Source organism: Eschscholzia californica, unplaced genomic scaffold (genome assembly GCF_041429995.1).
Source record: "Eschscholzia californica isolate CP2 unplaced genomic scaffold, dmEscCali1.0.p SCAF_3, whole genome shotgun sequence".
Taxonomy (NCBI): domain Eukaryota; kingdom Viridiplantae; phylum Streptophyta; class Magnoliopsida; order Ranunculales; family Papaveraceae; genus Eschscholzia; species Eschscholzia californica.
Window position 1 is genome coordinate 24,737,431 of NW_028238420.1, and position 26,786 is coordinate 24,764,216.

General features: G+C 35.7%; 1 protein-coding gene across 1 annotated transcript; it reads left to right on the forward strand.

Moving 5' to 3' along the window:
- Positions 1–1,206: 1,206 nt before the first annotated feature.
- Positions 1,207–24,010, forward strand: GRL (transcription activator). Its single transcript, XM_086666619.1, has 24 exons — positions 1,207–1,619; positions 1,716–2,121; positions 2,207–2,281; positions 3,687–3,767; positions 3,869–3,949; positions 4,708–4,790; positions 5,839–5,923; positions 6,321–6,446; positions 7,395–7,502; positions 7,703–7,747; positions 7,830–7,972; positions 10,372–10,504; positions 13,067–13,177; positions 13,297–13,375; positions 13,867–14,060; positions 14,605–14,750; positions 15,751–15,832; positions 15,988–16,098; positions 19,793–19,918; positions 19,999–20,138; positions 20,224–20,320; positions 20,709–21,700; positions 22,177–22,389; positions 23,361–24,010. Exons 2-24 carry the CDS (start codon positions 1,729–1,731, stop codon positions 23,839–23,841), a joined length of 4,125 nt encoding a protein of 1,374 aa, XP_086522745.1. The 5' UTR covers positions 1,207–1,619; positions 1,716–1,728; the 3' UTR covers positions 23,842–24,010.
- Positions 24,011–26,786: the final 2,776 nt, after the last annotated feature.

A 26,786-nucleotide genomic window follows, 5' to 3' on the forward strand; every position in this document is an offset into this window, starting at 1 on the left:
ACGTATTGGCTGCCATTTTTTTTTTTGCATAAAATATACGCATCAACTTTGTTATATATTAAAATGAGCATTATTTTTTCAAATTCGTAGATATGAAATAATAACACGATACATCAAAGGGTTAGAATTCAAAGATAATAAATAAATGTCTTAATAAAAATTTATCTAAAATAAAATTTTGTTCGTAAACCTAAATAGATATTTATCTTAAATTAAATTTTGTTCATAAACATAAATAGTACTTATTAATACCAGATCCTACAAAAAAATAAAATTGGTAACTCAATATTTTGTTAAGGATATATTTGTCAATAAATATCAATATATGTGATTCCGGGGAATGGGAATCACAAACCCACCTCTCCCCTGGGTTTGCTGTTACCCTTTTTTGTGGGAATCACATTCCCAGGCCCACACCATTCCCGCGAGCCAAACAATGATCTGGAATGTGATTCTTGGGAATCACATTCCATTCCCACGCCATTCCCGCGCGCCAAACATGGCCTAAACTCTTTCCAAGTTTCTTATTTTCTTCATCTTATTTTTCAAAGCTTTGTTTTCTTCTGATCACTAAACCCTAAAAACATAGGAGAACAACCTAATATGTTTAGACGTGAATATGTTTTAGGGTTTCAAAATTACTTGATTTTTAGGGTTTATAATGTGTTAATTTTAGGAGGACTAATGGAGGAAGAAACTTGCTTTGGACATCCCATGGAAGATGTATTAAGAACTTTAAAATATTTTGTTTGATGATTTCTAAGGTTTAGAATATTTTTTTCCTCTTTATCTCTCTAACTTTGTTGTTGATTTTAGAGAAATAAGATTAGTATGTGTTTGAGATTTGGGGAAGATAAGTAAGAGAAGTGATAGAGAAGGAAAAAAGATGAGATGAATAAGTTTTTCTCCGGAGAAGAAGAAATAAGAGGGAAAGAAGAAAGAGGTGTAAGTTATAAAAAAAAAATTGTGTTCCCCATAAAAAAATATTCCCTAGAGATTTCACAAAAAGACATTGATTCCCGGGAAAATTTATTTCCCAGAGATTTTTCTTTATTCCCCAAAGCCGCGACCAATATTAAAAGCACGCATAATAAGATATGTGTGTGGTTTGGACAACTATAATATTATAATAATATTTGAGTTTTTAACAAAAAAAAAAAAAAAAAAAAAATATAAATTTTGTTGAAAGTAAGAAAAAAAAAAAATATAACATATCTTTTTAACTAAAAAAATTTAAAATGAAATCTTCCATGTAATTTCTTATTTATTTTGTGATTGAAAAAGTTAATTTTTGGACTCAAAATAAATAAATAAGTATATCTCTGTAATATTGATATAATGATGGGGTGTTGCCAAAATCTCCTGAGGAATAATGATGAGACTTGCCTTAGAAATTCAGTAACCAAAATTTACTAGTACTGTAAACGAGCGAACGAACGAACGGTCTTAAGTTTTTAATTCCAAGTTTATAACCTCTTTGTTTCGCTTCTGCTGCTGCATTCAACTCATTGTTCATCAGATCTGACGAATTTTAGGGTTCGGCATTGAGTCCCGATGAAGAAGAACTTATTTTGATCTGCTGAAATTACAAAAGAAGACCTAATATTCTAGTTTCACAGGTCAATTTTTCCATTTCTCTATCTCATCAAAATCATTTCTAGGTTTTAATGTGTGCATTAGCTCAGTAATTGGCTTTCTTTCATATCATTTTCTAGGTGAAGTAATTTCATGGCAAAATCAGCAAGTCAACAACAGTTTTCAACTGAAGATGGATGGGATTCTGCTTCTCATAGATCAAGAGAGTGGGATGGTCCATCAAGATGGTCAGAATACTTGGTTCCTGAAAAGATAATCAATTCTTCAGCTGGCGGAGGAGGAGGAGGTTCCTCCCAGTCACACAAGGGTTTAAACATGCAGTGGCTGGTTCAACTTACTGGAGTTGCTCAAGGTTTATTAGCTAAATTGTATAGATTGAACCAAATTTTAGACTATCCAGATTCTGTTTCACATGTCTTCTCGGATACGTTCTGGAAATCTGGTGTCATTCCCAATCATCCTAAAATTTGTATGCTGCTTTCTAAAAAGTTCCCAGAACATCCCAACAAATTGCAATTAGAACGTGTAAGATTTTGCTTTGTATTAATGTTTTTCTTACTCAATTATTAGTTTCTGAAATCTAAAATTACGTACTTCGTTTTCAATGTAGGTCGATAAGATTGCTTTAGACGCTTTGAATGACAATGCAGAAGTTTACTTTCAAAGACTTGAACCTTGGGTCATGGTAAGGAGTTAACTTTCTTTATCTATTGTAGAAATTTTATGCATACCCATGTGGGATTCTCGTACATATGTCTACGTGCGTACTAAAAGTTTTTCTAGGATTTGTGCTATCTGTATGTTTAGTAGTAAATATGTAACTGCATTGTATAAGTTGTTCGTACAAAATAAAGTCAGGCCAGCAGTTAATCACTAATAGGTGACACTTTAAACTAAAACTTAATCATCTGAATATCTATGAGCGAAATAAGAAATTATCTCATCTATCAGCATTATGGTAGAAAATCCTGTTTTGGGAGTTTAGCTCCGTCAATGTTGATTCCAGCGTATTCTTCGCAGTAAATCGATCGATGTTGATATTTTTTCCATCCAAAATTGTGATGAAAAGAAAAGGAGTAACATAGACTATGATAAAGAAGAAAGGCGGAAAAAATGGAAAGAGTAAATAGGATACTAATCATTGCCATTAAAGGGTAAATAGGATAGAAAGTAATTCGAGGAAGGGAGTGTAATAATGATTATACCCAATATGAACCCCTCACTTTGGTTACTTAAATGAGTGTTTTGACATTGTTGTGTTAAACATTACTTTGGTATTTACACTCAGGCTCCACATTAAACTCTGCAAACTCTTAATGTACCTTCTATGTGTCATATATATATATATATATATTAGGTGTCCACCGCGTCCTACGGATGCGGTAGATCCTTTTTGGCTAACGCTGGTATAAACTGATTAAAGATTAACAAATTAAAATAAATCTAACATAAATCAGTATTGATTAAAGAACACCATTAGCAAAAAAAACAAATAAAGATAAATACAACATAAAGAGGATCAAAAGAAATAACTAAATTCATTTGAGTAGTAATAAGGAAGCCATGAATACAACAACAGAAGATAAACACGATGAAGGAGAAAGAGAGAGTCGTGTGGAGAGTGGAGAGTGGAGAGAATAAAGGAGAGAAATAGGCTTGAGTGTTTATATATCCGATAGATAGTTTTGGGAGAGATATGGTTTTGGTCGTGGGTAAGTAAAGATAATTACGTGAGTGTGCGTAGTTTTGGGTGAGTTAGTTTCAACCGAATTTGATAGAGAGAAATTTTTGGGAGAAAGGGGATTACTGATTGTGGGTAGTTAACAATTAGTTTCTAATTGTTTTAGAATCGTTGGATCAACAAAACTAAAGTGAAAATCTGACGGACGTGAATATCCAAAACATAAATCAACGGCGGAGCTCAAAAAAGGGCATTGCGTTATATAATATATATATATATATATATCATATTGAAACAAGCGAATGAACATATAATAAAAGAAAGCTATATATATACATATATGTGGCTTTGATGATCTTAGAGCTTCTAGACTAATTTTCGTATTACTTGGTTAACTTGGAAATATTAGTTGCTTTTGGATTTAATGGCATTTAGAGAGCAAGCTCTACGACTTATATTGGATTTGAGCAGCACTGTTATTACCTTGTTGGTGAGTTTTTCTCTCTTTTCTCAGAACTATCACATATTTTAGCTTGAAATTTAATATATTCTGTAACATGATTCCTGAAGAGAAGGTTCTAAAATTTGCAGCCTCATCAGAATTCACTGATTTTGCATGCGTTCATGGACTTGTTTTGTTCCTTTGTTCGTGTTAACCTCTTATCAGAGAAGGTAAGTTGAGAATTCCTAATAACTTGAGAATATTCATCTGTTACTCTAAAGTTTGATTCTAGTCTCCAAGTGTCTGTACATAGTGAATTGCTTTGGAAGAACTAAAACTTAAAGTAGAAGTTTTACCCAGATTACACTAGGAAATCATGTAAATAGTCACAACTCGTAAGACCAAACATAACAACCATTGGCTTGTATTGGTCAAAGATTAAATAGGAAACCTCAACACACTGACAGTTCAGAATTGATCATCCAACCATTGATTCTTCAGAATTGATCATCCAACCATTGGTTCTTAAGTGGATCTTTAAGAACCAACCTCGGGCCGAAAGTAACTAACCTGGTCGCTTCAATCCTAAAGAGTCTCGCAACTGCATCCCTCTGTAAATGAATCCTTATGGATGTACGGAGGTACTATGGAGAATCCGTGGAGATGTTCATCTTTATCTGCTTTATTTCTATGATTATTTGATTCTATTATTGGAAATGATATATTCGGGAATACTTGCTTCTCAAGCTCCCGTTAGGATTAGTTTTCAGTGGAAGAATCCTGTCTAGTTGTGGATTCCTGGTGCAGTCATAGTTTCACAGTATAGCTAGTCTTCAGGTTGGGGGTGAGTTTCAACAGTCTGGAAGATATGTAGTTGCAGTATGATCATGCATACAGAAATAAGAATCCAATTTTGATGAAAAGTCTTACTCTTACCATGTATTTGTGTTCTCAATATGTTAAACAAAGAATGATGTTTGTATTACAGATCCCTAGGAAGATGATGCTTCAAGTGTATACCCTTCTACATACAATGTTAAAAAGTGGCCGAGATTGTGAGTCATATCATCGGTATGAATCATTTCATCTGCTGAATTACATTTATGTTTCTGAGCCAATGATTGTAGTATAGATTAACATAAATCAATGAAAAAGCTACTCTATTCAGCTTTCCATAGTTCGTATCATGAAAATTGTAAATCTTCGAGTGAATCTAGTATACAACAGTTGTAGCATGATGATGTACCTCCGAAAAACCCCTTGGCTAACTAACCCAGCCTGGAAGTGCACAACTGTAGCATCCATCTGTTTTGGAATGTCTTCTAATACCAGCATGATGAATAAAGCACCCAAGGGCTAAGAACACAGACTAAGCTTTGCTGGAATGGCAGCTTTTAATTATTTGAGTTCTATCCTGATTCCTGGCTCACTACAGGAATATTTGAATCATTGAAATTTGATACAAGTTCCGTCAAACGGTAAAAAACTTTATGTGATAGCGTTTCACAACAAGATATTCTTCTGCCTAATGCAATATCATTTATTTGAGATTCAAAATAGTTTTAATTTTCCTAAATCCAATTTCAGACCATTTTCATGGGTAAATCATGAATATCGGTTGTGAATGAGAATCATCTTTAAAGTGAAAGTGTTGATTCAACTGAAACGAATTAAGTTTCCTAGATGTAAAACCTGTAGTAAGAGTCTAGATTGGAGATGTTTGGTGTAAGTAACTTAGAAAGTTACTCTATAATCTGTTTCATGAGTTTCACGTTTATAATTGGTGAGAGCGCAAGGTCTCATATTTTCTTTTTTCCTATTCTTAACTTTTTTTATGTAGTTTATTCACATTTGCTGGAGTAGACAATCATCGTGTAGTCATTTGTAAAATTTATTATTCTTCAAATAGTACAAGGTCTTATCATATTGTGAAGTCTAAAAACCTACCTTGCATTTCCTAGAACTCTGGTGCTTGACACATCATTGATAGACCTTAGGTGGATTGTAGTCTTCGGTGCTCCTAATAGTTGTTTATCTCTAGATAATAGGAACGGTTGATTGTGACAGTGGTATCATACTTCCATATTTTTTGCCTAATTTTCCTCAGTTTGGATGGCAGATTGGTTCAATTCGTAGACTCTTATGATCCACCGTTGAAGGGATTGCACGAGGACCTTAATTTTGTCAGCCCACGTATTGGAGAGGTTGTACACCTGGCTGATATTGCTAATAACTTCTTTTAATTAAAAAGGTCATTTTTTATTATGGATGTATTATGTAACAATCTCTTATGCATCAATACTTCGTTTTATTATTTTTCCTCATTTTCTCTCTTTTACAAATTCATGTAGTAGTTTTCGCAAAATGAAACTTTCAAGAGATTATATTTTAGAACAAATTGAAATAACAAGCAAAAAAGTGAACTTTGATGGTAGAAGAGAACAAAAATAACTAGAAAACCTTACAGTTGGCCCATGTTTTGTGACGTTAGTGCTAGCTGCTATGGAAGAGAAGTGTTTAGTTTCTTTTGGTATTGAAGAAAAGCTCATGGATATAGGTTTCACTCGCATATTGTGTTAAAAATATAAGTTTCTTTTCCAGGTGTTAGAGGCCGTGGGTCCCATTATCTTTCTATCCACTGATACGAAAAAGTTGAGAAATGAGGGGTTTTTGAGTCCGTTTCATCCTCGTTATCCTGACATTCTCACAAATACTGCTCATCCAATGGTAAGCTTTTCAGCTTTTTGTTTACTGTATCCTTTAGTACTTTAAAAAATTTGAATTTTCAGAAACTTTCTAAACTCTAACTGCACCTTACCAATGTTACCTAGGAGCTCAATCGCTCTGTATGAGTACGAGTACTGGTCTGCAGTACGCTATCATGTTTAGTATATAGTATGCCTTGTGCTAGGGGTATACTTTCCACTATTTGGGTCATCATATATTTTGGATTATTTTCCCATACTAAAAATGTTTCCGAAGATACATTGTGCACTTAAGATGGATAGATTTAGTTTCGAGTCCCAGACATATCATCTCCACAAAACTTAAAATCTTAACTAGAATATCTTATTGTAGATACTTCATTAGCTAATTCTATAGTTCCTCACCCAAAAAATATTGGGTTAGTAAATGTTGAATTTCATGTTTTAAGGTAGATGTGTATGCCTTGAGGCGTGCCTCAGGGCGCGCCTCAAAGCAATCCCGTATGTTTTTACCTCGAGGGGTACACATCTGATCTCTGAAGACGAAACCAAACAAACAAGCATTGGTTGAGTCTGTACTCTATGCAACATAATAATTGACAAAATTGATTCTTTTTTTGTTTGTTAACCACTTGAGACTTGATATTATTGTTGCAAAGTGAAGAAGACTATGTTATGTTATTTTTCTTTATAAATGTGGCAGCAGTTTTTTCTTCTGAGAGTTTGCGCCTTTTGCACATCGAGGCTTACGCCTCAAGGCGCTTCACTCTTTTTGGAGCACACCGCCTTGAGGCAGAAAAACGTTTTCATAAACATTGGTTGAATTCAATACACCTAATTTAGAGTACTGAATAAGCAAAGCTTCCAAAAACAGTAAGGAAATTATATGTTCCAGGGGGTATGGTAGCATTGCATTTGCACCTTACTTTTTCTAGTGAAGTTTATACATGTAGTTTGTCTTTTTCCACAGAGGGCTCAAGACTTATCAAATGTCACTTCTTATCGAGAGTGGGTTCTATTTGGCTATCTTGTTTGCCCCGAGGAGCTACTTCGCGTCACAAGCATTGATATTGCTTTGGTATGTCCTTCTAAGTTTCTATTTTTGCTGCTAGTCTCTACTTATTAGTTCATGTTCTCTCCACTTCATTGTGTATTACATTTCTTCGCAGAGCGTAACTTCTATTTGCCTCTTGTTTGGTACTCTGGTTGCACCTCTACCATCACTAGTTTCTCGACTAAAATTATATATTTCTCATTCATGACAGTTCTTGTTTTCAGGTTGTACTAAAGGAGAACTTAATCCTCACACTCTTCAGGGATGAGGTAAGTAAATTATCCATCTCCTGCTAAAATCTTGGTCTCCTTTATACTTCTATTGATTATTGTTCTGCTCATGTGTATGCAGTATATTATGTTACATGAGGATTATCAGCTTTATGTTTTACCAAAAATTTTGGAATCAAAGAAAATGGCAAAATCTGGGCGCACAAAGCAAAAAGAAGCAGATTTGGAGTACACTGTTGCAAAGCAGGTCGAGAAAATGATAAGGTACAAAATTCCAAACAAGTAACTATTACAAGTAAACCTTGACAATTTTTTTGATAAATGACATAAACATTTATAGCTTATTTGGTTGGTCTTTTGTTTTGTCCCAAAACCAACGTGGTACTGTCCTATTTTGTGTAAGGCTCTACGCGAGGTCAGACAAGGTGGGGGACTTCTCACCTCGCCTGCTTCCACCAAGGTGCAGCTGGTTGAGGGCCGGGTATATGCCGTCAGGACCAAAACTCGGGTTAGGCTTGAGTGACCTCAAGCCAAGCCACCCGACTGATTCGTGTTTGCTACTATATTTTGGCAGAAAAGCAATTAAACAACAGATGAACAGAACCTAAAAAGCAGAAAAATCAGCCTATTTAGCTTTCAATAAACAGATTTAGCCTGCTAATTTGTTATAAAACCTAAAAGTTTGAACATATTAAGCTTCTCTAAGGGTAATCATTTGTAGGCTAGCTACCACGTTCCACCCCTTATACTATTCCCACAAAGATCCCGGGGTAGATTCTCCAATTCAGCCCATTAGCTCAGGCCAACAAACTTAACATAAGATAGATTAACTTGTTGGGTTTTCCTCCTTGTGGGGAAACCTAGTTGGGTTTGGATTAGGAAACCAAACCCGGACCCGAATCGAGTTTCTTTGGGTCGGTTACTTATGACGGTGGAATTAGGGTTAAGGGTAAGTCTATAAATACTTCCTTAATCTTAATTAGAAGTATGCAACACAATTAGAAACGCACAAGAGAAAGAGAAGGAGGTTGCCGAGAAGAGCGGGGCAGAACTTTTTCAGCACGCGCAGTCTTCGTTGTTTGGAAAATCCGACGGTGAATTCTTCTCCGATTGAGCTGAAATTTGGCAGACCTGTTCTTGACATATTCATCTAGTATTTGTACGGTGGGATCGTTGATTGGTGGCCGGAATCCTAGTGAATTTTGGACTGCAAATTTTTGGGCTGTTTTGTTCTTGCTTGTGAGGGTTTCTCCGTGTTTGAGATTGATTTCTTTTTGAGAGTCGGAGTCTCGGGTGGACGTAGTCTGTAACTACTTTGCTTATTATAGTTGATTTGGTTGGACTACGAGTCCCGTGGTTTTTTACTTCTCATCTCGAGGAGGTTTTCCACGTTAAACATCGTTGTCTTATTTACTTTTCGTTCTTTGTTTATTGCTCCCACTATTCTTCTGTATTATCCTCGTAACTAACACAAAGGGGAAAAACTTATACATCCTCTGCGTCGACTCGACCCGTTTTTCCCAACATAACTATTCCCAAGTATCACTAGTATATAGTGTTTAAAGTCTTGTATAAAGTGTTCAGTGTTCTTCTCAATATATTCATTCAAAATTTTCAAAAAAAAAAAAAAACTATCCCTAAGTATCACTAGTCAGAGTGATCTTTAAAGTCTATAATGTATGAAAACGAAATACAAATTATATTTGTATTGGGTACTAAGTTGTTGGGTTTCACTCAAGGGATAAGTAGTCCTAGGACCGCGAAGAAGTTCAGGAATAGTGTTTAGATCACGAGATTGTTCGTTATGTGTTGAGTTAAAAACTAACTGTTGGTTGCGTTAAATTTTCCTTTTGTATGTAATATATTTTCTCATCAATATAAATTTATTCAAAGTTTTCAAAAAAAAAGTTATATTTAACTGTCTGTTAGTTACTTATTAGTATTCTTCTTAAAACTTCAAAAAAATAATATTTAGAAAAAAAAATTGGAAACTGTCAATATTAAAATTTCAAAATATTATAATTAAAAAATAAAATTCTAAAACTATGTTAAAACATAAAACATTAAAAATAATAGAACTAAATTTAAAATTAGAGGTTAAAAATTAAAACTACTTTAAACCTCCATTGTTGTAAATTTTCCTCGTAATTATTGCCATTGGTAATTAATTAATTATACTAGGGTGAAACATTTATCATTCTTCACTTCGATACTCTAATTTTTTATGTCTTTCTTTGTGCAACTATGTCTCCCTAACGGATGATCTGCTTTTCAAAGGACCACCCCCCATGTTGTATTCTTTTTCTATTTAAGTGAACCAGACTTTTAAAGAAAAAAACGAGTCGTTACTTTTTTTTATGATTTATTTATATCTTTTTCTATTTTAAGTTTAAAATTTTAATTAATTAGTATTTTTATAAGTTTTTATTTTAAATTTAATTTTCAAATTTTGTTTTCATATTTTAAAACACTAATCGCAAAGCAAGTGACAAGCAATTAAATATAACGCTAGAATTTATACTGGTCGACAATTAGTCTTTGACCCAATACTTCTCGTTGTGGAACGAAAAGAACCATGTTACCTGGTTGATTGTGACACATTGTTGTTTTCTCTGAAATAATAGGGTTTGCATTTAAACGATATAATGGTGAATACATTGCAGTGAAGTGCATGAGCAAGCTCTACTTTCTTGTGACGCTTTACACCGTGAGAGGAGAATATTATTGAAACAAGAGATTGGAAGAATGGTTCTCTTTTTCACTGATCAACCAAGTTTGTTGGCTCCTAATATTCAGGTGAGTCTTTATTACAAACTTCTGTTTATTATTTCCACCTTTTACTATTGATAAATAAAAATTTATCATCGTATTTCTACCTTTTCATATTCATTTGAATGTATCATTCCCAGTAAGTTTATTTCTCATTAATATACTTACCCTAACAACTCCTCAATATTTTCGTCTTTTTTTTTTGAAACTTTGAATATATTAAGGAGAAAAAACTATGTACAAGGGGGTGGGTGGCTTAGATCTGATATCTCACGATATCCAAGCCTCCCAATTAACTACTACATCTAGATAGGATACATTCTTAAACTTATCAATTCTCCTAACCCATGAGTAGATAACACCCTTAACATCTTCAATGTCCACGTTCGAGTTTAGGTTCTTTTCCTTGAAGACTTTATTATTCCTATCGGTCCATATACTCCAAATGATCGCGGCTGGGACTAATTGCCAGACCTCCCTTCTATGTTTCCTCTTGAACAGTCCGTCCCACTAAGTAAGCATATCGTTAATGGAGTAAGGGGGACACCAATGGGTTGCCAGTGATTTGAAAAAGTAGTTCCAAATACTGGCCACCACCCTACAATGGAGGAACCGGTGGTCAATCGATTCTTCATCTTCCTTGCATAGAATGCATCTATTTGGGATCTGAAATCCCCTCCTTTTTAGGGCATCCACTGTGGGTACTTTGCGAACTAGAGTAGCCCACACAAAGAAACCTACCCTCGGCGGTAGGGCCTTAATCCATGCTGACTTAGAAACACAAGGCTCAAGCAGGATGCCGTCTTTATCCAACCTTTTATAACAATTTGAAACTGATAGGGGCTCAGTCTCCGCATTAGACCATACTCGAGAGTCCGGATCATCCGAGAATTTCGCATCTTGGAGGATTTGCAACAGCTGAACGTACTGCTGCATCTCCCAGTCATTTAGATTTCTCCTGATAATTATATCCCAAGTATTATTGGCAATGTTAAACATCTCTGCCACAGTATCTTTTGGCCTCATAGCCAATCTGAAAACATCAGGGAAGCTGGTTCTTAGGGTGTTCGAGCCAATCCATGTGTCCGTCCAAAATTGAATCTTTAATCCGTTGCCCAGAGCCCATTTTGTAATGGTGTGGTATACTTTCAGATTGGCTATGATGCCTTTCCAAACTCCACACCCGAAAGTTACTTGTTTACACTTTTTAGCCCATAGGTCACTACTCCGACCATACTTGCTGAAAATAACCTTCTGCCACAGTTGGTTCCTCTCCTGATCCATCCTCCAAAGCCACTTAGTAAGAAGGGCTTGATTCATGTACTCCAGGTTCTTCACCCCCATACCTCCCTTACTTCTGCTCGTTCTAACCTGTTTCCAGTTCATCCAGTGCATGCTTTTACCATCCATAGTGGTGTTCCATAGGAAGGAGCACATTTGATACATGGTTTAACATGACAGGGCAGTCTATTGTGATGCATCGTATATTTGATACATGTTCCAATATTATGACACAATCACACAAGTCATACAACAGTTGATAAGTGAACATAATTGTACAAATTATAACTGAAAATAAAGCACATCTAAGACAAAAAAGAAAAGTAGTTTCAAAACAAAAAAAGTGTATATTAATTTAATTGTATCTGCATTTGGAAAATTTTTTGGGTGATGTCTCGCACCCAGACATGTAACTGTATCATTCAGACAGTGAAACTGCATTGCAACATGTTCATTTCGGAAGGGCTTAGCCTATGAGTTTATTTTCTGCTTTCTGACTAATAATATTGGTGGATTCTAGCAATTTGTTTGTAAGTAAATAATTTCTTTTGCATCATCCAAGTATCTAACTTAAAAATCCAATTCAATTGGTTTGGGAATAGCGTGCTAGTTAAGATTATGGGAAAAAGTTCTGTGTTCGCGAGTTATGGTTCTAAGCCAACTCCAATTGTCAATTAAATAAGATTATACTTGAAGTATTGTTCAGTTGATTCCCACATTATGCTCATTAAATGACATACAGTTGAAAGGAGAAAGTTATATTGAATGCAGTAGGATATTTTTTTACTTTGATCACCCGTTCAACCTGTGTTGGGACCTAATAAATGCTTACTTCACATGGATGTACGTTGCTCCAAGTTAGTTCATACAGCTTCATCGCCAGGTTCCTAATATCGTAAGTCTGAGCACAAGATACTAGGAATGCAGTGTCAGAGGAGCAAAAGATCTCTGAATTCTGACTATCTTAAACTCGCTATCTAAACTCAACTAAAAACTGAAAGGTGCTAAATGTTTCAACTTTCCATAATCTGCTTCAGTCTAAGAAGTAAAATAATCAAATAAGTAGAATACAATAAGATGACACAAAAGAAGTTCCTTTTTTTAAAAAAATCAATACCCGATCTACACTTACCTGTTTCTATTGCTTTTTGGCTGGTTGTATGTTAACCATCTGGTGCAACTTGTCATGCTTTGTTTTTTCCAATCAACCATTTCCTTTGATTAGGAGTTTCCAGTTGAGTTCCAAGTTCCAACGTTTATTTTGTTATCAGATTACTAAATATGCTTTAATGGTTTATTATTCCACAGATGGTGTTTTCCGCATTAGCTTTGGCACAGGGTGAAGTCATTTGGTATTTTCAGCATGTTGGAATCATATCTTCAAAGTCTAGGGCTGTAAAGGTGGTCCCAGTTGACATAGTAAGCTACATTCTATATTCTTATAAACCTAAAAGGCTAAAACACTAACTTAAGTTATTTCAAGCATTATCAACCATTTGATTGTATGTTTCTTTTATCTAATATGATTTTTATATCAGGATCCAAATGATCCAACCATAGGGTTCTTATTGGATGGAATGGATCATCTTTGTAGTTTAGTGCGCAAGTATATTGCAGGTAAGCTTAACATTATTTGCTGCACTCGTATCGGTGAAAAAGATATATCATGGACTTGGTTCCTTTCTTGTCATAGTTGATAGCTTTAGTATACTTAGCCTCAGATTACTTTCTATTGCTTAAACCAGATAACTTTGCTATGCATGTAGGGAAAGGGTTGATCTAATTGCCGTTCTTTACGCTTTTGCGTTTAATTTTCCTCTAATGTTATACTTATACTAAAGAAGATTATCACACTTCTGGATCTCTCACTGTACCATGATCAGGAGAAAGTTATCTTAAATTGCTGTAACTTATAAGTTATATAAATCAACTGATCGTCTGCAGGATAGTATTTGTTATTTATACTGTACATAAAACAATCGTCTTTAACGTTCTTTACTTCTTTTAGGTTTATACCCTGGATTAAGTGATTCCTTATGTTGCAGATGTTAGTTATTATGTCTAGTAATATGAGCGGCTTAGTGTGGTATTTTCAACTATTTTTGCAGCAATAAGAGGCTATGCACTATCATATTTGTCATCCTCTGCTGCTAGAATTCGATTCTTACTGGGCACTCCAGGCATGGTAGCTCTTGACCTAGATGCAACATTGAGAGGACTTTTCCAGCAGATCGTTGAGCGCCTCGAAAACATTCCAAAGCCAGTGGGCGAAAATATTTCTGCTCTTACATGCGATTTATCTGTAAGAATTATGTGTGATTTATTTCTTTCTTTGCTGGCATCGTTTGAAAAGTTTTTGTATTATCAGTCTACTGCTTCCAGGTAGTGTTGAAATTTTGTTCTGCTGCATGCAAAACAGTTCACTTATTGTACTTCATTCCAATTTAGTATCTTCTATGGAAATTCAGCTGGTCACATATTCCATGTCATGGTTCATCCAGCGTAGTTAAGATCCAAAGATTATTACCGTTTGTATGAGTTAATTGTGTGGTTCTATTAGAAGCAATGAATTTTATATAGAATTCATAAAAAGTTATAGAGAAATGTGAATAATTAAGGACTGGCGTGCTTTATTTAGTTATGGTTTGATAAAGAACTTATTTGGAAAGGGGACCGCTGCTTAATGGAAGAACTGCTCTAAAAAAATTTCTTGTTAAAAAGTGGCCATGAATGATATATAGATAGTAGATGTGGAGTTGGTGAAGAGTAGCAAGAAGTTGATTTCTGTAGTTAATTGTCTATGTTTTATCCCTATAAAAGTCTCTCTTTTGTTTTCCATGCTCCAGGATTTGCGCAAGGATTGGTTGTCGATATTAATGATTGTTACCTCTTCTCGATCATCAATAAATATTAGACACTTGGAGAAGGCTACTGTTTCGACGGGAAAGGAGGGCTTGTTGTCAGAAGGAAATGCAGCGTACAACTGGTCCAGGTAAACTTTTGTCACAAAAGGCCTGCTCTTATAACAATTTACTAGTGCTAATTCGTAATTGACATACTTAAATTTCAATAGTACTACTTCCGTTGCTCCTAAAAGCAACTTCAATAAGCAAAATATACTCTTCTCGAAGATGTTATTGCTTCTAAAATTGTGTTCTTCTTTAGAGATCAAAATTCAAAATAAACTAGTTAGTCATCTTCTAAAGCAGAATACGTCATGTAGAACGTGTAAAAACTATAGTTCCTTATACATGCATACATCTTACGCTTCAAAAGAGAGCTATGCGTAGACTTTATATATTCGTAACTAAAGTCAAGTGAGCATGTGAAGTCATATGCTCTTACATCCTCAAAACCTTGCACTCTCATTTGTTTAATATCTTATATACACGATTATGAACTTGTGAGAGTTAATCAGAGGATGAAATTCATAATATGAAGTATTAACCAAGTCATTTCATTGAGCAAACGTTACATAGCATGAAATTAATAATATTAGTTTCTTAAATGGTTAAATTTATGAAGAAAGGCACGGATGTGAACATGCAAGAATCTAAGATATATGACGAGTTAGAGTTACTTCCATAGAAGTTTAATGATTGATTTCATCTTGTCACCTTCGACATGGTTAGTGTTCAATTTAGTTATTCTTCCAAATCTCTTGCGCTTTTTGCTTAGGAAGCCTTTAATACCAAGGCTAAAATGTAGCTTTAATATGTTGAATTTCATCTTTAACAAAAGCACAAGAAGATCATTCAAGTATGACGAGAGTTAGAGTCTACTAAAAACTAGTAACTTAAATAACAGATATGCATATACGGACTTGTGCATACATGGTAAAACAGGATCCACTGGTTAACTTTAAAATCAGAGGAAAATGAACTAACCTGACCTTGACCAATGCAAATATGACACAAATTGTGGTATAAGACTATAAGCATAAGGATATATTGTTGTATGTATAGTCGATTACATATGAGATGATCTTGCAGATGCGTTGATGAACTTGAGTGTCAGCTATCGAAGCATGGCTCTCTGAAAAAGCTTTATTTCTACCACCACCATCTAACAGCGGTAAGATTTCCATTTATAGTTCTATAATATGGTTGCAACCCTACGCCGTACAACTAAAATAATTTAAACCCATCTGTTATTTCTAAATTTTCTCTTCTTGCGAGAAGCACTTATTCTGTGTGAGCTCTTGTTTGACATTTAAAAGTTGTAATCAGGTTTTCAGGAACACCATGTTCGGCCCAGAAGGTCGTCCACAACATTGTGTTGCATGGCTTGGTGTAGCTAGTAGTTTTCCGGAGTGTGCCTCTACAATTGTCCCAGAGGAGGTAAAGTGTTTCTGATTTTTTGTTCGTCCCAGCAGTTAAGTTATACACTACTTCTTAGCAACACATAACCTACCCATCTACCCTTCTCCAGGAACAAGTTAATCGTAGTACCTAGAAATAGCAGTAAAAAATGTTTGTACTATATTCTGTTAACTAATCACAGAACTTCAAAATCTACAAATTCAACTACTTTCCAATTTCCATCACTTAACGCTAAATTTGTTGTGTACAACTTTCAGCCGCAAAAGAGCCTATGCACCGAGCAAGGGCATCCTGTACATCACCTAGTCTATTACTATTTGAGTGATGCAACTTAGAGCCTAGTCTTTTCTACTTTATGCTTTTGGGTTAGAAAAAGAAACTCTACTTTGTAAGTTGTTTTTGTTGGTGAGAAAAAACACGGGCAAGACCTATGCGTCGAGATCAGAATAATGTGATTGTGTGGTTCCTTGAGCCTTAGTCTTAGCAACCGGCCCTGGCACTGTTTACTTGCTCTCTACGCCATATACGTACTAGGCGCATCTGCTGTAAGAATCTTAGGATGGGAACTGAGCCATGCAGGGCCCCATGCTAGGGGCGATTGTAAATTTGTATTTAATTTCTATCTTTGTATTAGTTTCCTTTGCTATAATTAATTGTTTATATTAGTAATGTTGTTCTTATCAAGTTTCCAGCTTAAATTAGGAGTTCCATTTATTTGGATTGTGACGAGTGCTTGCTTTTATGCGATACTATAATGGAGGCCATAACTTGCTGTTTTTGGACTTTTTGTGTGTAGAAACTAGAAAGCGACCTAAGCTTAATAGTTATCAGGAGCAAACTTTAAGATGTCTTCGAGCTCCTACTGAGAAATGTAAAGAACAATAAAATAAAAGAAAAAATCATACTAATATTGGAATTCTAATCTGAACATTAATCTACTAAAATGGATTTTTATCATTCGCTAGAGATTCTGAATGAAGCGTTACTTTTTTAATTGGTTAAATTTAGGATTCGATAGAACAGGCTGTCAGGTTATGGTTATTAACTTTGAACATTAATTTTTTAAATATTGTTCAAAAAGAAAGATAAATAAACCATCAGTTGGATTCGCTCAATTAGGGGTTGATAAAGTACAATGAAGTTTGAGAATTAATGTGGATGACTGGATTTAATTCTTGAAGTCGGCAAGGGGGACTAGTCGGCGGACTTGGGACTAGGCATAGTCGCTACTAGTCGTATTTACACGGGACTAGTCGTAGAATATAAATATATAATTATATATAGGTATAAATATAAGTATTTGGTCTTAATGAAGTATAAACACTAAAAATTCATCCCTAAGAAGCACACATATAATTATCAACAAGTTCTACAACATTAATGAAGTATAAAACACTAACAACTAACATTTATTTGAGTTTATAGAGAAAAAGAGTAGACTATGGGTTCTAAAAAGAAATAGTAAAAAAAGATTGAGAAGATAAAGGAACTTGGAATCTTGTTTGGAGAGCAAGAAAACTTCAAAATTACTTCAATCTGGTTATAATGATATTTGGAGGGGAGAGGAAGGGTGAAAAGCCGAATGAGCAAATCCTAAACCACCTTTGTCGATTTGAGCAAAAGAAAAAAAAGGCTCAGCTAAATAATCCTGACCGGTCCAACTAGTCGACTTGGTCCTAGTCGGACCAAGTCGGGGATTTACTCGGAATTCCACGGGACTAGGGTTTTGGCTCCTAGTCGAGTCGGCAAGATGGGGACTGAGGAGTAGTCGGGGTGTACTCGGGTATTAATCCCGACTTTTTCTTCATAGCTTGATGGTGGAACGTGATTTAAATTTTAAAATCACATAAAACCAAGGAATGAAACTTCCCGAAATTTCACCGAAATTTCGCGAAACTTTTCCTAAAATGAGATTAGGTGCACGAAATAACACTTACAACTATTTCCTGCATAGTTTCCACCGACATGATCGAAATTTCCACCGAAGTTGTTGGAAATATCGAAATTTCCACCGACATGATGGAAATTTCGACCGACATAGTAGAAATATAGCAAAAAAAAACGGAGAAACTAATACTAGAAATATATCCATTTTTTCGTCTTTTTCATCTTCATTTCTCTTAGATCTCTCTTGATTTTTATGTTATGTTTTATATGGTTTTTAAATCTATTTGAATGATTTACGCCTTGACTTAACAGCCTATATTGATTTTATCTTAGTAACACCTCGTCACCTCTAATATAACTGTATAATTGACGATACCTTCTCAAACTAACATAGTTTCTTAACTATTATCAGTAAGAATGTTATCTTTTGGGTGTTATAGCCAAAAAATTATTCAATTTACCCCTGGAAGCAAGGAATGAAATTTCGGTTTCAGTGGAAATTTCGGTCGGTCCAAAAGTGGAAATGTTTCGTAGAAATGTTTCGGTCAGTATGGAAATCTTACAAATCTACAGAAATGATATAAATATGATGCAATTATGTATAACAAGATTATTAAACCATAATGAAGCATAAAAATGATGTTTAACATTATCTATTAGTTTGAGGGAGTATTAACAATTACACAGTTACTTCCGAGGGTAAATTGAATAATTTTTTGGCTATAACACCCAAAAGATAACATTCTTACTGATAATAATTAACAAGCTATGTTAGTTTGAGAAGGTATCGTCAATTACACAGTTATATTAGAGGTGTTACTAAGATAAAATCAATTTAGGTAGTTAAGTCAAGGCGTAAATCACACAGTTATATTAGAGGTGTTACTAAGATAAAATCAATCTAAGACCATAGAAAACATAACATAAAAATCAAAAAAGATCTAAGAGAAATGAAGATGAAAAAGACGAAGAAATGGATATGTTTCTAGTATTAGTTTCTCCGGTTTTTTGCTAAACTTCTACTATGTCGGTCGAAATTTCCATCATGTCGGCGGAAATTTCGATATTTCCCACAACTTCGGTGGAATTTCGATCATGTCGGTGGAAACTATGCAGGAAATAGTTGTAAGTGTTATTTCGTGCACCTAATGTCATTTTAGGAAACGTTTCGCGAAATTTCGGTGAAATTTCGGGAAGTTTCATTCCTTGCCCGGAAGTAACTGTGGAATCGTTAATACTCCCTCAAACTAATAGATAATGTTAAACATCATTTTTATGCTTCATTATGGTTTAATAATCTTGTTATACATAATTGCATCATATTTCTATCATTTCTGTAGATTTATAAGATTTCCGCACTGACCGAAACATTTCTACGAAACATTTCCACTTTTGGACCGACTGAAATTTTCACCGAAACCGAAATTTCATTCCTTGCATAAAACATCTTGAAAGTTAAAACTATCATCCTGAAAGATGTAAAGATAGTTTGCAGAAGAAGATGAACGACAAAAAAGCAAATGGATATATCAAAATTGGGTCCCGAAATACCATTTGGCAATCTTTAATTCTAGAGCTAACATCGGTCATAATGATGGACCTCAATTTACTCTTTTGACGAACGTTATTTCCTAGAGAAGTCAACTTATGACTAAGAAGCGCAAGTTCTCAGGGTAACCTGGGTCTGTTGGTCATTTGTGGTGTCTCAAATGAATCATTGAGATGATGAAATTTTGTATGTCTTTTCATGTTGACTTACAAATCCAAGACAGTTCTAAATTTTGAGCTCAAAGCCACGATGATTCACTTCTTGATCTGATTGCAGGTGACTAAAATTGGCCGAGATGCAGTTTTATACGTTGAGTCTCTTATTGAGTCCATCATGGGTGGACTAGAAGGACTAATCAATATTCTCGATTCTGAAGGAGGACTTGGATTGCTAGAGACTCAGGTTGTTGTTACCTCCTCTGTGATGTTATAGGGTTTTTTTACCCAATAGTGTTTCAGAACTAATTGTACAGAAACTTTCAGCTTCTTCCTGAGCAAGCGGCAATGCACATGAATCATGCAACAAAATTCTCAACCCCCTACGCAAAATCACCAAAAGGTTTCTCTGGTTTGGCATTACCTGGGTATGAGAGCTACCCAGAAAATAACAATTCTATCAAAATGTAAGCAACACCCTTTTTATCGTATAATTCTTATTTAGAGATATTGGGGATGGATGAATCTGATGATGTTCTTGATTCGAAACAGGTTGGAGGCCGCGATGCAGAGATTGACAAATCTGTGCTCAGTATTAAATGATATGGAGCCTATATGTGTTTTGAACCACGTATTTGTTCTGCGGGAGGTGAACATGTATTCTGCTTATATATTACTGAAATGTAGTTGTGCATCATCTAGAAATAAAAGAAAAGAAAGTATTGGTTATGATTTCATCTCTTCATCAGATCTAAATACGAATTGAAATTCTGATTTTTTTAATGGATTCCAGAAATTACGATGTGGAATCATCGATTAATATATGGTTTTAGACATTCTGTGTTCAAATTTTATGAAGAATTAGTGATGACTTCCTTAGCTACTGTCTAGTTACATGTCGTAACTCGTATCACATAGTAATTATTAAACTGTCAGAGTGTCCCATGCGTATCATGGTCGTAAATAAAATTCTATGTTCATTTGCGTTATTGCCATGTTCTGAATATTAATGCAACATATACTTACCGTGTCTGCAGTATATGAGAGAATGCATTCTTGGGAACTTCAAGAGAAGACTTCTTGCCGTATTGAAAACTGATAATGACCTGCAGCGGCCCTCGATACTGGAGGCACTAATTCGCAGGCACATCAGCATTGTTCATCTAGCGGAGCAACATGTCAGTATGGATCTTACTCAGGGTATTCGTGAAGTCTTGCTAATGGAGGCATTCTCTGGGCCAGTTTCTTCCCTACACTTATTTGAGAAACCAGCTGACCAACAGTCTGGCTCTGCAATAGAAGCAGTTTGCAATTGGTACATAGAAAACATTGTCAAAGATGTATCTGGTGCAGGAATCTTGTTTGCACCGATCCACAGATGTTTCAAGAGCACAAGGCCTGTAGGTGGCTATTTTGCAGAATCAGTCACAGATCTTAAAGAATTGAAAGCCTTTGTTCGGATTTTTGGTGGCTATGGTGTTGATAGGCTCGACAGGATGATGAAAGAACACACAGCTGCACTTTTGAATTGCATAGACACGGCACTGAGGTCAAACCGTGAGGTGCTTGAAGCGATTGCTGGAAATATACATTCTGGTGATAGGCTTGATGGAGATGTAATATTGAGCCAGATTTTGGACATGGATACAGTAGTTGGATTTTGCATTCAAGCAGGACAAGCAATGGGGTTTGATCGACTTTTAGCAGAGGCTGCTGGAGCTGTGCTGGAAGACGGTGCACCTTTGGTATTTTCACTGTTAGCTGGTGTAGCTAAGCATTTACCTGATGAACTTCCAGAGAAGAAGGAAATGAGGAGGTTGAGATCTGTTGCAAATAGTGTCGGGGCAGTTGGAGATCATGATTCGGAGTGGGTAAGGTCCATTTTGAAAGATGTAGGGAATGCCAGTGATGGATCGTGGGGCTTGCTTCCGTATCTATTTGCTACATTCATGACAGCCAATGTCTGGAATACAACAGCATTCCATGTCGATACGGGCGGCTTCAATAACAATATTCACTGCTTGGCTCGGTGTGTATGTCTTCTTTTTCTTAAACAATCGATAGATTTTCTGGTGCCATTAGCAAGCAACAATTGACTACAATTGCGCCTCTAGAGTTAAATGATCCATCTCCATGTGCCTCCGATGTGTCAGCACGGTTGCAATTATCTATCAATTTGTATGATGACTTGTTTGGATCACAACTGTGTTGTTCGAACAGGATACTTTTTGAGTCGCTGTAGTTAGGGATCAGACCAATTTTTGATCTAGGAGATAACCTTGGATCACTTTGATTGTTAACCCTTATGGTTGCTGTTCAATGTTGAACTTAATGAGAACAGAGAACTTCAAACATCTGCTACTTCCCACAATAACGGAGTACCTGATACAGCCTTTTTTCTAGTTCAATTTTGCCATCTGAACTTGTAAATTTTGGTAGAGTGATTGAGTGAGTTCTCTTGTACTAACACTTAAATAACTCCTGACAACATAATTTACGTTGCAGGTGCATCAATGCTGTGGTTGCGGGGTCCGAATATGTTAGGTTGGAGAGGGAAGTAGAACAGAAGCAATCTCCTTCGATTGGGCATGCTGAACAGGTTTCCGAGTCTAACATGGAGAGCCATATGGTAGTTGAAGCGAACATAAAGTCTGCAATGCAAGTCTTTGTTAAATGCTCAGCAGGGATTGTGCTAGATTCATGGAACGAGAGTAACAGGTAATTTCGTATTCTTTGATTTGATAGCGTAATTAGTATCCATCCTTAAATAAGTTCACTTCCTAAAAGATTTCTTAAACATTTACGGCATTTTCTTTGAGTTTTTCTGCAAAATGGCGTATGCAGAAATTGTTCAAAGCTTGTTGAGAGTTATGCAGATTACTCATGGGTCTGCTTGCTTGTAGTGTGATTAGCAGACCTAGACAAGTCTATTTGGTTTGATTGTAAACTTGTCGGCGGAAGGTTGAAAATGGTTTACTTCGTCGAACATAATAATTTTCCACATTTCACACAAAAATTCTTTACCTCTATTCATGAAAAATAATCATTCTACGCAGCCTCCGGGTTCCTGCTAGACCTCATATTTATAGGAAAGCAACAACCCTCTCCGACGGGTTTCATGATAAGGACAACTAAAACGTAGAAATTCCTAATTCTTTTTTAATAATTGTTAATCAAGCATTCCTGACGGTAAAGAAATAAACATAATAACTATATAAAGATAGAAACAAAATCAAATGAGGAAATAGTGAAGTATGAACAATTGTTGTCCGCTTGAAAACTGATTAAATTAGGTTGGGTATTAAGGGGGATGTAGTTTCTTTTCCTTCTCCTTGCGGGTGAGGCTCTTGGTCTAACCTTTTCTTGTAAATCCCATATGCTCTAATATACTTTCTAATTCTCTTCAAGATTAACAAACGAATTGCCCTAGGATGTCAAGGGCAAGTAAAATTTTCAAGTTCAGAGTTTTTCAATTTGCTTTTCAGTTTCCCCGTCGAGCACTAGAGAGGCATCTTTAACTTTTTTTTTCTTAATAAGTGTCTGCTCCCCTTTTTTGCTTCTAATTATTTCTCTATTTTGATACAAGAATATTGTAGATTGTTTCCTTTTCGTTATATCTTCCTTGTGAAATGATTTACTAATCTACCTCTTCGTATGCAAGTTGTAACATTTTCCCATCTCTTCGACAGGTCTCATCTTGTTGCGAAATTGATCTTCCTTGACCAACTTTGTGAATTCTCTCCATACTTGCCAAGAAGTACACTTGAAGCCCATGTTCCTTATGCCATCTTTAGATCAATTTATAACCAGTACTATACTAATTCTCCGTCGATGCCTCTAACATCATTAAGTCAATCACCAAGACAATCGCCTTCGGTGTCTCTAGCACACAGTTCATCGTCCCCTTCACTCTGGCAGAACAATGGAGATTCATCTTCCAACAGTATGACTTATTTGAAATCAGCACCTCGTGGGCGGGAGCAGCTCCAGGATGCAGATAGTGTTCGTAGAGAAGACAACAAAAATAGAAATGCTCGTAGCTCTGGTCCTCTGGATTATAGTTCAAGTAGAAAAGTGAAATTTGCTGAAGTTTCAACGTCAGGGAGTAGGGGTCCAAGTCCATTGCCAAGGTTTGCAGTTTCGAGGTCTGGTCCTTTAGCATACAAGTAGTAGAATGAAGTGTTAATTGATCGTGTTTGTCTATTCTTGTGTTATCCATATAATACACAAATATGTATGTAACTAACCAAAATGCTGGCTTCTAAAAGTTCATCAACTGAGTATGTGTATGAGAGAGAAAGAAGATGCTAGACCACCTATATTATCATTTGTTTGCTTATTTTTGTGGGGTTTGTTTTTCGAAGAAGAGTATATAGATAATTACATCAGAATAGCATGACATGTTACGGCACGCCATATTGATCATCAACTAGCTAGATAGTCCTACAGAATGGAGCTTACAACCCTGAGCCATTTGGTGCCCAACTCTCATGCTGTTCTTTTGATGTGTTCACTCGGATCACCATAAAGTGAGTTGAAGTTGTAGAACATAAAATATTCCGAGGGAGAAAGTCCGCTAGGCTCGCCATGTATTGTAATGTAGGAAGTGAGTATTTTTTTTTTCAAAAAAAGGTTCAAATCTTACACCAAACGTTCCAAAACTAGAGCAGGAAATTCAACTAAGGTGGCTTCTTATTTCTTCAATTTTATATAAGAATCTATCGTCTGAATAATGTAAAGGTTTTTTTTTAATAGTATATGATCCCTTTTTTTAGCTATATTAAGACTACACCCCCTAAAAACATTTTCGTTTAGGCGTTAACTCCCAAAGGCTATTTTCCCGTCAAATAGTCGTTATATGAGGTGCATGCGAGTCACATGCTCGATCTCAGACCAGAATACCCCAGTCCTAATCCGACGGTAAGAAACAGACTAATATGATCAAGGGTCGTGATCTAATCTATTTTGAAAATTGTCCCATCAACTCCCAAGCTAATCAGGAAGCACGGGAGTAAATGCATCACTTCTCTTTCTTGATTTCTCTCTAACCGTACCAACGAAACCTTAGAAAGAGTTTCTTCTCTTCAAGCAAGGATTAGGGCAGAATCGAAGTTGGGTTTTGAGCAGCAAGGTTTATATTAATGTCCATCTATGTTTCTCTCTCTAGGTCAGTCGGTTAAGCTTCAAATCCTTCGATTATTATCACTGGGTTGTCTTGAACACCCTAAATTGTTGAACGAGTAATGGCTTCTTTGCGTGGTTTTTAAGTATCTCTAGACCAAGCTTCATTATTTGTTTACTTGTCATTTGAGTCATTTACTTAATATACACTCTATATTTGATACCTTTAGTCTGAGATTTAAGGTTTTGTTCATACTGTTGTTTTAACCTTACAGTGCCATGTTCCTTTTAGGTTCTTGTTAGTGATGTTGCTACGCATAAGATAGTCCTTAACATATTAGGTTCCTGTTAGTGATGTTGATATGTATAAGATAACCATTATCATCTTTGCTTCTTGTAAGTGATGTTGTTTTGTATGATAACATTACTTTTCTGATTATGGTTTAGTTTTGTAATGAAAGCGTTTGCGTGTCTGACTTTATAGGTTAATGCTTCTCTGTTATTAGATTGTAGTCAGACAACTAGAATGGTCAATGTATTTAGAATGATTCTCATTTTTTAGGTTAATGTTTTTATATAATGACGTTCCTCTGTTATGGTTTGGTTATTCTCTCAATTTTTGTGAATTGTAAATGTTTTTGCCTTTTATCTATGAGGATAGGGCAAAGATTGGAAGTAAAATTCTTGTTGTTAATTATGATGGTCATTGGAGGACTTCCCAAAAGAATGGAAATTGGAGATGTGAGGACTATTTGAGTGGGAAGATTGTTATTTTTGAGACTGTAGATGGGGATGGCTACACATAATAGATTTGGTGAAAGATATGGGGTCTAGGGACACGGATTTAGTAGGCTACAACATGGTTTTCTTGTACTTGAAGAAGGGCAGAACGATAACTATTCATAGAGAGCCTGATTTGCTGAGTTGGTGGGCAGAAGGAGAATTGGTTCTTGGGGAAGAGCTAACTTGTTCTTAGATCATAACCCTCCATTGAATACAAATGTTCGTAGGGCACACCTACTAAGGAGATGGGGCCAAAACAGAGTCATGATACACCTATATGGCAAGGGATAAACAGAGTCAGTGAGAGGACCCCATGTCTCCTTAGGAGTTCTACTGTTAGAAAGAAGTTATACGAGGTAACCCCAAACAAGGCAGGTGTCTGTGATAAACAAGTTGAAGATGGTGAAGTTCAAGAAATTGCTAATATGTGCAAACAAGGAAGCAAGATCAGGGACAGTAAGAAGGGAAATCAATAGGTTACAGAGAAATGGAAGCAGAGTATGAGGACTTGTTTGATGAAGAGTTAGATGATGTGACACTAAAATGTCACATTTGGAGAGCCTAACTTAGACTAATTATTCCTTTTCGAGTGTTATCAATAATATTTTATGTGTTTTTCATGTTAGGTACCTATTTTGGAGTTAGACATGAAAATCGGAATAAAATGAACGAATTGTCACTATCATTTCATGTGCCGAAAATGAGGGAAAAAGCTTTCAAGCAAATCAAACTACAAGTGGAGGCAATGGCGAGTCCAACGGTGAATACGGAAGTCGATTCCGAGTTCGGACGAAGAAATTGTGAAAGATAGAAGCCAAGGTTTTTTCTTGAAGGCACCCCCCATTGGTTCTAATTGTTGAGGCTAGATTAAGGCACTCCCTTGGTTTCTAGATCAAAGCCCAAAGCCAAGTCCAAGCCCAAAGAAGAATGACAAGGAAAGATTATATGGGCACCCTCTCTTTATGGATCCAAGTCAAAAAAAGTCTAAAGAAATTGACTAAGTCTTGACCTAGGGTTTTAGTAGTAGAGAGTTACTATTCATCGTCTAAAGAAATTGACTAAGTCTTGACCGAGGGTTCTTGAGTTAGGGTTCTTCATCAAGAGGGTTTGAAAGAGAAAGACAAGAGAGAAGAAGAAGGAGGATCCGGCCAAAGCATAGGCCGGCCTAGCTTTGGCCGGCCGAGCAGCAGCTCGGGCTGCTCGGGAAGGAT